Source organism: Crocodylus porosus, unplaced genomic scaffold (genome assembly GCF_001723895.1).
Source record: "Crocodylus porosus isolate Cpor-Errol unplaced genomic scaffold, CroPor_comp1, whole genome shotgun sequence".
In the NCBI taxonomy this organism is placed as follows: Eukaryota; Metazoa; Chordata; order Crocodylia; family Crocodylidae; genus Crocodylus; species Crocodylus porosus.
Window position 1 is genome coordinate 72,129,207 of NW_017728909.1, and position 13,447 is coordinate 72,142,653.

General features: G+C 42.7%; 1 protein-coding gene across 3 annotated transcripts in view; it reads left to right on the plus strand.

Moving 5' to 3' along the window:
• Positions 1-13,447, plus strand: part of FER (FER tyrosine kinase) — a 357,078-nt gene that overhangs the window by 14,604 nt on the left and 329,027 nt on the right. For all 3 annotated transcript variants that reach the window (XM_019532458.1, XM_019532460.1, XM_019532459.1), the window contains exons 2-3: positions 2,678-2,798; positions 11,100-11,362. In XM_019532458.1, the coding sequence (XP_019388003.1) occupies positions 11,156-11,362 (207 nt within the window). In that variant the 5' untranslated portion in view covers positions 2,678-2,798; positions 11,100-11,155. The remainder of the gene's footprint in view (positions 1-2,677; positions 2,799-11,099; positions 11,363-13,447) is intronic.

The following is a 13,447-nucleotide window of genomic DNA, read 5'->3' on the forward strand; positions in this document are numbered from 1 at the left end:
CCTTCTCTTGTGGAGGCTAAACAGGTTCAGGTCCCATAGCCAGACCATGTGCCAGGCCCAGCCAGGTCCTGCTGGCTTTGGGGACTGTCTGTCACCCAGCCAGGCCCTTGGTGGCAGATCCAGCACGCTGTGTGGGGACCGCGTGCCGTGCCCACTGGGTCCTGCTGGCCCTGGGGCTGCTCCTGCTGCCCAGCTGGGCAGCAGAGAGACCCCAGGACCCGGCTGGGGCTGGCATGTGGTCCCCATGTGCCACGCCGGGTCTGCCACCAAAGGTCAGGCCTGGCTGGGCGACAGACAGTCCCCAGAGCTGGCAGGACCAGGCAAAGCTTTGCTCTCTAAAAATTCCTACAATAAACTGAACCCTACAACACAACTGAGCCCTTCTATGATTTTAGAAGAGATTATGCTAAAATAATAAGAAACTCAGACTTTCTCCCTAGTGTAAACCTACATACCACGTGACAGTTTTTATTGTGGAATAACATGGATTTTGGGGTATTTTTGAAAATGGATTTGGAATGCTGCTGCAGCAGTCTAGCTGGCACAAGGGATAGTGTCCATAGGTACCAAGTGGCCAGGCCTCAGAAGCTCCTGAGAGTGAGTAGCCCTGAGCTGCTTACCAGGGCAGTTTTTTGTATGGATGGGGCCAGAAAAACAGGGCAGATTTTTATACTGCTGGGGACCGCACAGGTGCTGACTCCAGGCTCTAGCAGCCTGGCTGCAGATCCGGGAGGAGCCAGGCAGGGTTATTTTGCCCCAAGTGGCACAATTTGCTCCACAACAAAATGCATGTCTGAGCATGTGCGCCAAGGCAAAAAGCTGTGGCTCAAATTTCCACCCCTTCTGTTTGAGCTGCTGCAAGGCACATGCTTGCATGTGTGGATGCACCCTTTGATCATATCATTCTCCTTTTTGCCTCTCACCTGGTTTTTCCTTTTTCACTGCATCAGGCACAGAGTTGTTGTTTTTACTTGTGAGTTAACTTTTGTGTCTTAGCACAGACTTGTCTATCTGGTATTTGTCTTTATTGCATTTTCATCTTGTCAGTCTTACTGGTCAAGGCCTTAATGTCAACTGCAAAGCATGAGAGCCCCAGAATCCAGCAGCAAAAAAAGATTGTTTAGATTAGAACTGGAAATGATGTGGGTTTTATTCTTTTATTGAAAATATTTTTGCTCAGTTTCATGCTGCTTTATTCTGGCTGTAAACAATTTGCAAAGAAAAGTAAAAGGACACAACTTCTATAGAATAGCTATAACTTCAGGATAATAAAATGAGGAATGTTTTGAAAGGTAAGCTTTGAGAATAGCTTGCCTTTTCTCTTTATTTAAGGTACTTCTGTGCCTTTATTTATTGGTAGACAGAACACCTGAGATGATCCGCAAAACTGCTATCATGTCCTCCTTATTCCCTCTTAAGTTTCTTCTCTGCCCCAGTGTCAACAAAACACTACCTCTGATAGCAGTTAGGGCTCGAGAACATTTATGTTGTTATCTCTCCTTCTCTTCCTGCCATTTTTTTGTATCATTTGGTTTTAACACCTTGTTGTAACCCAGACTCTAGAGTCCTACCAATGGTATGTACAGTGCTTAATGAATGAGACCCTGATCTTTTGCCTGAACTTGAACTAGCAATTGGAGTTGCCAAGAGGGCTTTGCAGTTGGATGCTTAACAAGCTTTGGCTTCTTTGAAAATCCTAGTCCAGATGTTTATCTTAGTTCTGGGTGTAATTATGATGTTGCTACAATACTCAAAACATTTACTGCGTATTTATGACAAGTCATAATAGAATAATTCCTTGTTTTACCCTGTTCATAAGCATTATACAAATCTATATACACACATGTTATAGTGTTACAAAAGGTTGCTACGTAGGTGGTCTGCCTGTAACAAGGTAGCAGGTTACATAGATTCTTAGACCCAGTGTAGGAACGTTGTTTTTTTCTGAACAACTAAAGTTCTGCATAAATATTCAGAAGTTACTGGTGAGTTATCCCAAATAAGTCTCATTAGAAATAAAGCAAAAATAAAGGATATAGATTTTTCTTTTCTCTCTTTCATCTGAAGGAACTAAGACATTATGGAAATAAATCCCAGTCTTGAGGATAAGATTTAGGCTAAAGTATGTTTGGTGTTTACCGTAAGACAAAACCAGCAGGAAAATGCAAAGGAAGGGAGCCTTTCTGCATTGTTGAGGTTGGAGTAAGGACTGGTTCATCTTGTGCTTTAGAACAAGAACATAAGGACAACAACATAATTTCTCTTATGCTAAACTTGGTTCATTCATCTTTTTTTTTTTTTTTTGAGAGCTATGTTTTTGTAAAGTAGGCTGTAGTAAATGAATTTATTTTCCTGTTGACAGTACCTACTGCCATCCAAAATGAAAATAAAGCCATTCTCATTCCAAGAAATTTAAAAAAAATCCACCGGCTGTTTTATTTAAATAAATATATGGTCCAAAATTATTTTCTTCACTGCAAAGTCTGTATATTAGTGGTAGAATATTGATCTTACTTGCTAGAGAAATGTGTGTTCCTTTTTGTTTCCTTCAATCCCTTCGTTTTATGTCTTCGATAGATAGTCTGAAACTACAGTGTGTCTGCTAGAAATTAGCTACTATAAAGCACAAATGTTACTCTTACTTAGATAAGAAAATAAGTATACTTTGTTTTTACAGAGAGTTCCTAGAGGACTAAAGGATGTTTAAAGGAAAACAAAGTGGAAAAGAGTAACATATCTGAGTGCTGGAGCAAAAGGGAGTACAGTAAAGATCTTAGTGGATCAAAAACATTTAAAAGGTATGTGAACTTTTTTACTTTTTGTTAGAGAGCCTGATTTGAAAGAGTCATGGGCCTCTTCTTCCATCTCAAGCATATTTTAACAATCCTTGCAGCAGCAGGGGAACAACAGTAGTAAGTGCCCTGCTTTACCTGTGGCAAGCTGGGTGCTGTGCCTTGTACTCTGTGAGAGGGTTGACTCTGTAGTTTTAGTAATAGGTTATACAAGAATTTGTGTGGGATGGTTTGGATGGGGTTGATCCTGCCTCAGGCAGGGAGTGTCAGGGACCCTAATCAGGCAGCTCAGTCTGGGTTAATTGCTTAGGCAGCCACACCTGCCTTGAGTCTCTGGCTGACAAGCTCTTTTCCAGTTAACTGACTGGCTTCTGGATTCGCTGCTGGGATCATTGCCTATCGATTTAATACCAGCTGTGGCAGCAGACTCTTGGACCAGTCACCAGTTCTGGCACTGGTCTGCTTTGGCAAGCCAATTGGCTCCTGAGCTTTCTGGCTTTCTTGACTCACTTCTCAGGCTTTGGCCTATGGATTATCTTGGACTTGGTAACTGAGCATCAGATTTCTCCTCTGTCCCAAGCCTGGATTCTAGACTGTGTTTTGGACTCTGTCCCTGGATTTCCCCTCCAGACCTGCTAATTTGGTTCCCAAACTCTGACCCAGCCCCTCGCCTCTGCCTTCTCTTGGTGGCCTAACCATTAGGTCAGACCACCAATGACCCAGTCCTTAATAAGGGATTGTACTAGATGAGTTCTGGAGGTCCCTTACAGTCGAGCTTTTTAGGATTCTAGGTCAGGTAGGCTTTTTGCTGTCTCTCTGTGATTTCTAACTGGAAAAAAAAAATTCTGAAATTTCTTTGTAGTTTGTGCATTGAGGCAGAAAAATACTTTTTATCCTAACCTTTTCCATTCTTTTCCCTAGCTCATAGGGTATAGACTTGTTCCTTCCTTCCTTTGGTTTTACTTAGCTCTGATTCTGAATTTCCATCTCTAGTTTATGGCAGAGGTGGGTGACCGATGGCTTTGTTTGCAGAACTGGGGGCCTTTTGTGGCATTTGTCATTGAGGTGGGCAGCTTTGCCTGTATTGTGCCTCTGATGGGCAGCAGAGAAAAGTGGTGGGCGTTAGGTCCTAAAGTCAGCAAGTCCTGGACCTGAGCTGAGTCATTAAGACTTGCCAGCAGAAATTGTTGCCAACTGCTCATTTATGGTTACTGACTACACATTTGGTGGAAAATTTGCTTCATTTTGCATGTTTCAGTATATTGGGATACTCTGCTGCTACCATAAGCCTGTGCTGAAATCTGTGAGTCTAGCTTCTTTCTGTTTTTTACTTTATCCTTTTCTTTTGAGCACTTTGCTCCACTGATCAAAAAGTTAGAGCTGTTGAGTCCCAGGAACCATGATGTATATGAATGAATCATGGTTTCATTTTTATTTTATTTTTTATCCTAGGGCTTAGCAACAGAGTGATATAGAAAAAAATACTGAGCTTCTGCTGTGATTTCTAGCAAGGGGAATTGGCCTAATTCAGCTCTGCAGCCATTTTCCTTTGTATAAGGAACATTTCTTTGTAATCTGTTCAAGTGGGGGCTCATGTGTCACACAGTCACCATATGTTTTTGGTGGGAATTGGGGTGTGCATTAAATATCAGAAAATTTGCAGGGGAGTGGTGGCAGCATTAATTGTCACTGCTCCCAGCAGCAGGAGCAATTAACATTGCTGTGGTTTCCCTGCTGCCAAATTTCCAGACCTGTGGGGGAACCCTATGGAATGGATAACATGTCTCTGTGTGGAGCCTAGGGTTGTGCACCAGATCCAGGCCAGTCCTCATGCAGTAGGTGTGGACCCTCATGCTGGGGCAGACCTCCAGAACCAGGCTGCAGGGAATGGGCAGAGGTGAGGAGAGAGAGTGTTAACTCTTGCAGCCTGAATCCCTGTGGGTTGAGCTGTCTCTGAGCTTGCTGCTTGGTGGGGCTGGTGAGTACCTTGGCCCTGCTGAATGGGTGGGAACTGCTTTGCTTTCTACCATGGAGCAGACACCAGTTGTGCCCTGTAGTACTGAGAGCTGGGTTTGGGAGTTCTGCCAGCTACTTCTATGCCCCTGGGCAGGTTTCCTAGTGGAGGTGCCCCTCAGCCTGGGTCACCTCCTCCAGAATCTCTGCTGTAGGTTGAGAAGACCATGGTTTTCAGAGCGGGGGCAGACACTCAGGTCTGGCCTATTACCTGCTTCCTGGCTCCTGGGCAAACTGCTGCCAAGGCACCACTCTGGGATGAGAGAGGTGCTCAGTGTCTTGCCACAGTGTGAAACAGCAAGAACCGTTAGCAGGGGAGAGTTCAGATGGCAGCAGTTCCAGACCTGGCTTGCTGGGTCTGCCTGTGGGCCTCATCTGGCATGTGGTTTGGTATCAGGCACAGGAGCAGGTTTCTCGATAAGAACTTCTATTTCATTCAGGCTGTCCTTCAAAAACAAGATGCGTATTAAATCCAGGGTGTGCGGTGTGTGAGAAAATATGGTATTGCAGGGTGGGTTGGATAGTTTTTAGTAGCTTTATTGAAGGCATTATAGTTGAAGGCAATCTAGCGGTTTCTTTATGTCCTAAAGAGCCCCCCTAATAGTTCTTTTTCTCATTGGCTACAAAAGCACAGTTTAATTTCTCTGAACTGTGATGAGACCAAGGTATCTGGAATTTAGTTTGAATTTAATCTCCATGTGTCTAATGGCATTTTTATTGCATTTTTGTTGTTTCTAGGTTTGTTTTTTTCTCCCCTGAAATTAAGGCTTGCTTTTTCAAGGTTATTAACCTGTAAGACAAAGGTAGTTCAGTACTAGTCTAGAAACTTTTTTTGGGAAATCATCCTGGAAAAACAGCAGCTAGGGGTGCACTAATAAAGATTTTCTTGGTCGATACTAGTAGCTGATGATTAACCAACCATATTGGCCAATACCGATCTGCTAACAGATCTTTGGTAATAATGCAAGTGATTTTAAAATGCTTTGCACTTGCAGCCCCACTCCTGCATAGCTTGTGCTGCTATCCTGGGTGGGTGGGGTGGATCCTCTTGCAGACCATGTCGCTGGGTACATTTGGAGTTCCAGAGCATGCCGCTGCCTCGGCACCAGCGGGCCCTGTATAGCTGCGCTCTTTTGGTTGCTGGGGCAAAGCCACTTTTGCAAAGGCGCCCAGTGCCTGGCGGATCAGAATGTCCTTTGCACTGGTGCCTTACTCTGCGTGCGTGCAGCCCAATGTCTCTGTGGCAGGCCCAGTGTTCAGGCTTCTGCTGCATGCACAGCATTGTAGCAGGAGCTGGTAACCAGTACCTTTGCTGAGTGTGGCACCCCATAACTGCTTCCCAGTGCCCCTTCCCGCTGCTCACCAGGACGTGTAGTCTGCTGCAGGTTTGGCTCAGCAGTGGGGTAGGGGGATTGAGCTGTGCTTACCAGGGTGCTCCGGGTATGCGGCTGTCCTTATCAGCTACAAAAACCAAAGAAAGCTGCTAGCCAATAATGTCATTTCTCCTTTTATCTGTGCCAATCCAATAGCCAGCCGCTATATCCCTAATAACAATGTGATCATAGACATTTCCCTGTGCTATTAAATGCTGTATTTATGTGAATACTTCTTTTAAGATGATTCCCCCAAAATTTGAATCTATGCATGGAAAATTAGAAGTAATCTATAATTGTAAATTACTTACAATTTTCCAGGTAAAGAATCTAGTGGTTGTCTTCAATTCATCTCCCTTCACTGCTGTGGGGATGGGGAGGGAAGCAGTGGGAAGACAAGTGGCAGGGGGGCAGGCATGGCGGTTAAGTGTCAGGACATTGCCCTCTTGGGAATATCTGTCTTAAATTTCATGAAACAAGATTATATGCAATGCTAGATAAAAAAAAAAATTATGCTTAATAATCACAGGTGGTGGAAATTGCTTTAAATGCTTAAAGCTGTCAGCTGATTTCCATTATAAGAAGAGGTTTTCAATTGCTTGTATCTTTGTCAGACTTAAATTATCTAAGCAGAAGCTTTTCATGGTGGCATGTGTTTGAGGCTAAAATGAGTTGGAAAAGTGCAGCTGTTTCCAAGAATCTGATTAGAAAATACAATTCTTAGACCTAAATGTTTTATGAGAAGTTTCTTGTGCTTCCACAGTGAAACTTGGCAAGGAGTGTGCACAGGTATCTGGAATATTCTTTTGCTGTCTTTATGATAATCTGCCAGATGGGCTTTTGAAAATTCTTAGTTTTCCCATGCTCAGAAGCACATTGTTTGAATTTTGACAATTAAACTTTCTGATGACTCTCTCAGCAGCAAGTGCTTCATCTCCTGTGGCTCCTGTATACTGATCAGATGGTGTGTGGTATACCCATATTGTAACTGCTCGCTCCAATACAGGTGTGGTGTCATTGCTGAGAAGAACTTCTGTGCAGTCTTTTTTCTCTTGGCTACAGTGGACCACTGTAGTGATGATTCCTACCTGGAGAGGTGTGGAGGAGTGAAGGAGAAAGCAGCATGGCAGCTTGCGCTAGACTGCAGATGAGTGAAGAAATTGTGGCTCAGCAGAGGGAGAAATGGATAACAGATTCCAGCTTAGGGTGAAAGAAACATCAGTTCAGGGAGGAGAAGGAATAGGAACTGGAGAGGAGGGAAAATAGAAAAAGGAGGGTAAGATAGCACATGAACAGAGAGCAAAAGGAATATACGAGTCAGGAGCCATGGCTTGGGGTGGAGGGAAAGTAGGAACGAGGGAAGGGAATGTAAGCTGGAGTTGTGGAAGAAGAACGGAGATGGGAGATACAGAAGCTAGGGAAGGGGTTGGGGAAGGATAGGAGCCGGGGGTGGAGAATAAGGCCAGGATTTGACAGGGGTAGAAACAGTTGGTGAATGGGGAGCAGGAAGGGTATGGAGGACAAGAGCAAGCATGGAGTAGGGAACAGGGATAGTAGCCAAGGAGGGAAGTTAGAACTTAGTGGGGTACAGGGTTAGGAGCAGATGGTAGGATAAAGAAAAGGGGGAGGCACGGTGTTAGGGGTTTGGGAGGAAATGCTAGTGGCAATTGTGATATTAAGACCAGTGGTTCAAGGATAGAAGGATCTTTAACTGTTACATAACACTCCTCTCCAGAATCTGGAGTTGTCCTAGTCTCTGAATTGCAGTGTTTCCTTTTGTGTCTATTTAAAAAGCTATGAAATCTGCTGGCAAAATTAGCCATGTTACACAGAAGCCTTCTTCTATTAGTCCATTTACTATCCAGTGTCTGTTCTGTATCTAAAGATCCTAGGTGTGCAGATGATCCAAATGAGACATCAACATGCTACCCAAGGATGAAATTTAAATTGGTCTTTGGAAAAATGGTTTGGAACTGTTGCTTCTGTGATAAAAGAATATTAAGGATGTAGAAGTTAATTACTCACAAATTGGGAAAATCCAGAATTAAGATTATTTATGTAGCCTTAATTCATCTCCCTTATGCATGTGCATAACTTCATGATCACATATTATCTTTTTTCTCCATAGAATCCTTGCTTCTTTCAGTGTAAGGGACTGTGGTTTGTGGTTCTATTGGTTAGATGATGAATGAGGCCATTTTTTTTTTAGGATTATCATCTCATTTGTTGGAGAAGTAGGAAGAAGGGAATGAGGCAGGACATTTTAATTTTACCCATGGTCTCATGGATAAAGGCAGTTGAATGCCACCCTGGAGAAATGTGTATCCCTCCTTTTGTCATCGTGTCCCTGTGTGATGCAGGGGAAGTTGTAAATGAAAAAAATCCCATTGTGGTAGCTCCCATTTCATTTTCTGATTGCCCAGCTGGGGATGCCTTAGGGTTAACTTGCAGAAACACTGAGTGGTAAGTGAGGCCAATGAGAGTCTGCTGTGAGCATGTAATGTGCTATAAATAGGGAACTACCTAAATCACGGCAGAAGTTCATTGTGCAGCGGTGCCTTCAATCCTGTTCATTTTGCTGTACCCCCGCACTAGTGGCCAAGAGGCAATTAATGCTGCAGTTTTTGCCTGTAGACCCACTCAGTAGTCATGGGGAGAGTGCGACAGAAAGCAAGATTAAAGGCACCATTGCACTGCAAACTTGCGCTGTGATTTCGGAAAATTCCTAGCTATAAATGCTAAGCACTCTAAAAAGCAACTCCTAAGCGTCTCATATTGGGCACCCAATGTTAGTTGATATTTTGGCAGTTTTGACATTTAATGTCTGTGTCTGAGTTCTCCCAATCTAATATTACAGTACTTCTCCTCACATGGTCATTCTTAAGATATGTGCACCATAGAAAAGCCAGCAAACTGATTAACTCTGTATTCGGTGCAGAGGTCTTGCGGTTTGCAGTAATAATGAGAAGGCCACACAATAGAGTACATCTGTGCTGCAATCCAGAGGAGTAATTGCAGCTAACGTCTTTAATACCCTAATTGGTTTCAGTCTAGCTGTCCTGGGAGCGCAGGCTGCAAAACTTGCATGTATTCTTGGATAAATACTTGGGCTGAGTTCTTAGCTGCCATGGGCTCACTCTTACTAATTCCCAGGCTAGCCAGTTTAAAGTGAACTCACATATGCCTACCCAGATTGCAGTCACACTTTTGGGTTGCAGGGTTGATATAGCCACAGAATAGCTATGATACTTGCATGTGCATATACGCATTGAATTTAGTGAATGCTTTTTTGTGTACAGATTGAGAATGTGCTGTTTCTCCCACCATGTAATTAGACTGGGCATTACATATGCACAGAAGTGTCCAAAGTAAGATCGTATTTTCTAATTTTTAAGTGTTTGACTTTTCTACATTTAACATTGTTTATATCTTAAAATACTATGTTTAAATTACGTTATCCTCCTGGAAACTGATTCCCTAAGAGGTAACATCTGAGAACTGATTTTCTCAGAGATTATGCTCGATGTTTGAATAATGACTAAGAGTTTGTTGTTTGAGGAAGCATCACAGTGTGGAAAAGGGAAGTCGTCAAGTCATTAGGGCACCTATGCATGAGCAGTGAGGCTGCAGCACGTCAGAGCAGGCTCAATTAATCGAGTCTACTGGAGAGTGGTAATGACCATGCTCCAGAAGACTCCACTGTCTCATGTATCGGGGTCCCCGGATTTAAAAATGGCAGTGGGAGTGCTTTTAACTATGTAAAGTTTGTTCAAGGAGCTTTAGTTAAAGCACCCCCACTGCCATTTTTAAGTATGGGGCCCCCACTGCCATTTTTAAGCATGGGGACACTGATACACAAGATACTCTGGGCGCTTTAATTAGAGCAACTCTTGGAGCTGCTTTAAATAAAGTGCTGCTCCCCCGTCCTCCCCTGCACGTGTATAAATGCCCTAGGAGTTGGACAAAACAACCAAGAATTCTTGTTTGGCAATAACATTGTCTTGTTTAGTTTAGAAGTTCTAGATATCTTATGTACTTTTTATAGTCCCCTCAGTTGCCACTGTGAAGTAGGTAAAGATATACTGCGTTTTATAGAAGCACGGGCAGAGTCTGAGCTTTTTACCTTTGTTTGTATCAGCAGTTTGCGATGGAATAAGGAGCTGAACTTAGAATATAAACAGGTGTTGCCAAATTAAGCACGGCTGATCTGTTTCACTGAACGAAACATACAGTTCCTGCTTTTCCACTTTGGGTAGGGGGTGTGATCCTGTAGGACAATAGGTGATGTATTCCCTGCTTTTAGAGATGTACCTCTTAGATTTCCCAGGGCAAGTTTCTTTAAGCGGGAAAAGCCAGGGCTTCCTGCTTGCAGACGCACGCCCTGGAGATTGTCTGAGGCACCTCTCTCTAGGAGAGGAAAGCTACCTCCAGAGTCACAAGGGCCCCAGTCCTGGGAATTCCTGGGGTGCACAGGATCAGACCCAGGCATTTGGAGAGTGCAAGCAGTTCTGGGCTGCCCATACTGTTCTCCCAAAAAGTGGCAAAGCTGTTGCCACCTTTATCATGACCACAATTTTTCGGCATTAGTGGCACTACAAGGGGTGTGGTTTGCTTGGCCTTTGTGCTGCCCTAACTTTTTTATGGTGGCACAAAGGGGACTTCTTTTTCTACCCTTCGATCTTATAAGTCGTAGATCAGTACTTTTAACTAACCAGTTTCACTTCACTTGTTTAGTTCTGGATGGTTACTATACGAGATGGTGTGCCTAGTTTTGCTGTTGAAAATTGTGGCTTGCTTAATTTTAATTCAAAGATTAGCTGTGCTTGCTCTAAATATTTATATCTGTCATCATTTTCTGTGATATTAAAGCAATGCAGGTTCCTTTTTCAATATATTTTCATAATTTTTATTCTGTCTGCAGATGTGGTGACTAAAAGAATCAGTCTTGTGGCCTGTATAGTACATAGTGCCTTAACGATGGGGTTTGGGAGTGACCTGAAATATTCTCATGATGCTTTGTTGAAATTGCAAGACTGGGAGCTACGACTACTGGAAGCAGTGAAGAAATTCATGGCCATGCGAGTAAAAAGTGACAAAGAATATGCATCCACTTTACAGAATCTTTGTAACCAGGTGGATAAAGAGAGTACTTTTCAGCTGGATTATATTAGCAATGTGTCCAAGGTAAGAGAATATTATCAATTGAAAATAGAGTAATTTTTCTTTTAAAAAAGCATAGATAACGTACTTTGAGTTATATTTGTAGATAATATGAAGGAACAGTTGTTTTTGTTGAATCAGAGATGATGAACTATTTAGAAGTGTGTCAGAATAAATGTTGCTTGTAGTATGTTATCACTTTGAGGTTGATTTCACTGGGCTATTCTCAGCTCTCTGTTCCTTCTGCTTTATTCTCCAGTCGTCCCCATTTTACTTCAAGTGAAATGTTAGTTGGTTTATGCCAGAGTAATGTAGCCAATAGGTTCTGACTAATGCATTTTTTTTTTTTTTTTAGGATTAGTAAAAGTTGGGAGTTGTAAATGCTCAGGGTGGAGTGCATGGCATTCAAGCTCCCCTGAAGAGCTGAGAACAATGAACTAAACTAGAATTCCTAATTCGGTGCTCTGGTATTGTAGACTCCCAGGGTTACCCAGATGCTTTGTCTAGTGTTTTTTTGAAAGTATGCTATGTTGCAGTGAAATTTCTTTTTTTTACAGTTAAAAAGAAACTCTTGTTTATATAATGTACTTTTTTTTTTTTTTATAATAAACTGTATTAATGCTTTGTATTTTTTTCAACTGCATACCATTGTGTGAATAATGGTCAGAATGTCAGCCTCAGCTCTGAATTTCCTGGCTTTTTTTATGTGTCACAGAATATCAGATTTTTTTTTCTCGTAATATTATTTAAAGGGATTGCTTTGTGTATACAGTTTACAGTACCAAAAGATCTTGACTCTTTTGAAAAGTTTAAAAAATTCACGAACATTGTTTACTAAATAGATCAAGATCAGGTACAGCAAAGGTAGTGGCAAAGCAAATTCACATCACTTGCAACTAAGCTCCAACTGTGCCTGATCTGGTAGAGAGAGGACAGTAATGTCTTAAAGGCTCATTTCATCCTTGCCCTCTTCTGAGAAAAGCTGAATTAGGACACCTTACCCACTCATGGTGGTCACTAAATAATTGTTATGTATCAGCTTTCAATTGCTGTCAACCTTACAGCCTTGAAATGGTGAAGTGTTTCCTGTAAAATGCCTGTAGTTTGGTAATTGGAACACTTCCCTGGGAATTCTGTTTGTTTCTTCCATCCTCAAGCAGAGGTAGGCCTATAAGCCACAGGTATCCTGAGTGAATGCTGTAAATACTCAATTACGGGTTAAAGGTACCCCCACCTTTTCCTGCAATTTAGATGCATCCTGTTTCATTCATGTCTTTGAATGGAAGTGGCATAGACTACTGTGTTGTGCTTAGGCACTTAAATTCCAAGCCTTACTCTAGGCAGATTATGGACTTTCCATGTCATTGGAGGTGTTCAGTAAGTGCCTGGAAAGCCACTGATCGTGGATGATCTAGGTGTTGCTATACTGTTTTTGAGATCTGCACCATTTTCATATACCACAAGAAATTGAATAAGTACTTCTTCTATGACTGTAAGTATTCAGTGTCTTAATCTTACCATTTAGCTGAAAAAAATGCATATTTACATAACAGTAAACTTTAGTGTTCTGCTAAAGGTGTTATTTTTAAGGCTTATTAGAAGTGGAAAGTAAAGCCGAATCAGTGATCTCTACAATTCTATGCCAGAAATGTTGCTGAAGTAGGGCTGGAAGGGACCTCCAGGGGTCATCTAGTCTTTCATCAGTCCCATGGGATGCCCATGCCCGCTACGGAACAGGAAGGTCTGGGTGAGGGAGATGCCCTGCCCTCCATTAATGCTGACTTCGTGAAGGAACACCTTGGAAAGCTGGATACCTTCAAGTCAGCTGGCTCTGACAATCTACACCCCAGGGTACTCAAGGAGCTGGTGTGCGTCATAGCCCAGTCTCTGGCACGGATCTTTGAAAACTCCTGGAGCTCTGCTGTAGTGCCCGAAGACTGGAAGAAGGCCAGTGTGGGGCCTATCGTCAAGAAAGGGAGGAAAGTGGATCCGGCTAACTATAGGTCCATCACCCTGACTTCTATCCTGGGGAAGATCTTAGAAAAGTTTATTAAAGAGGCCATCCTTAATAGTCTGGCTGATGCCAACATCCTAAGGGATAGCCAGCAC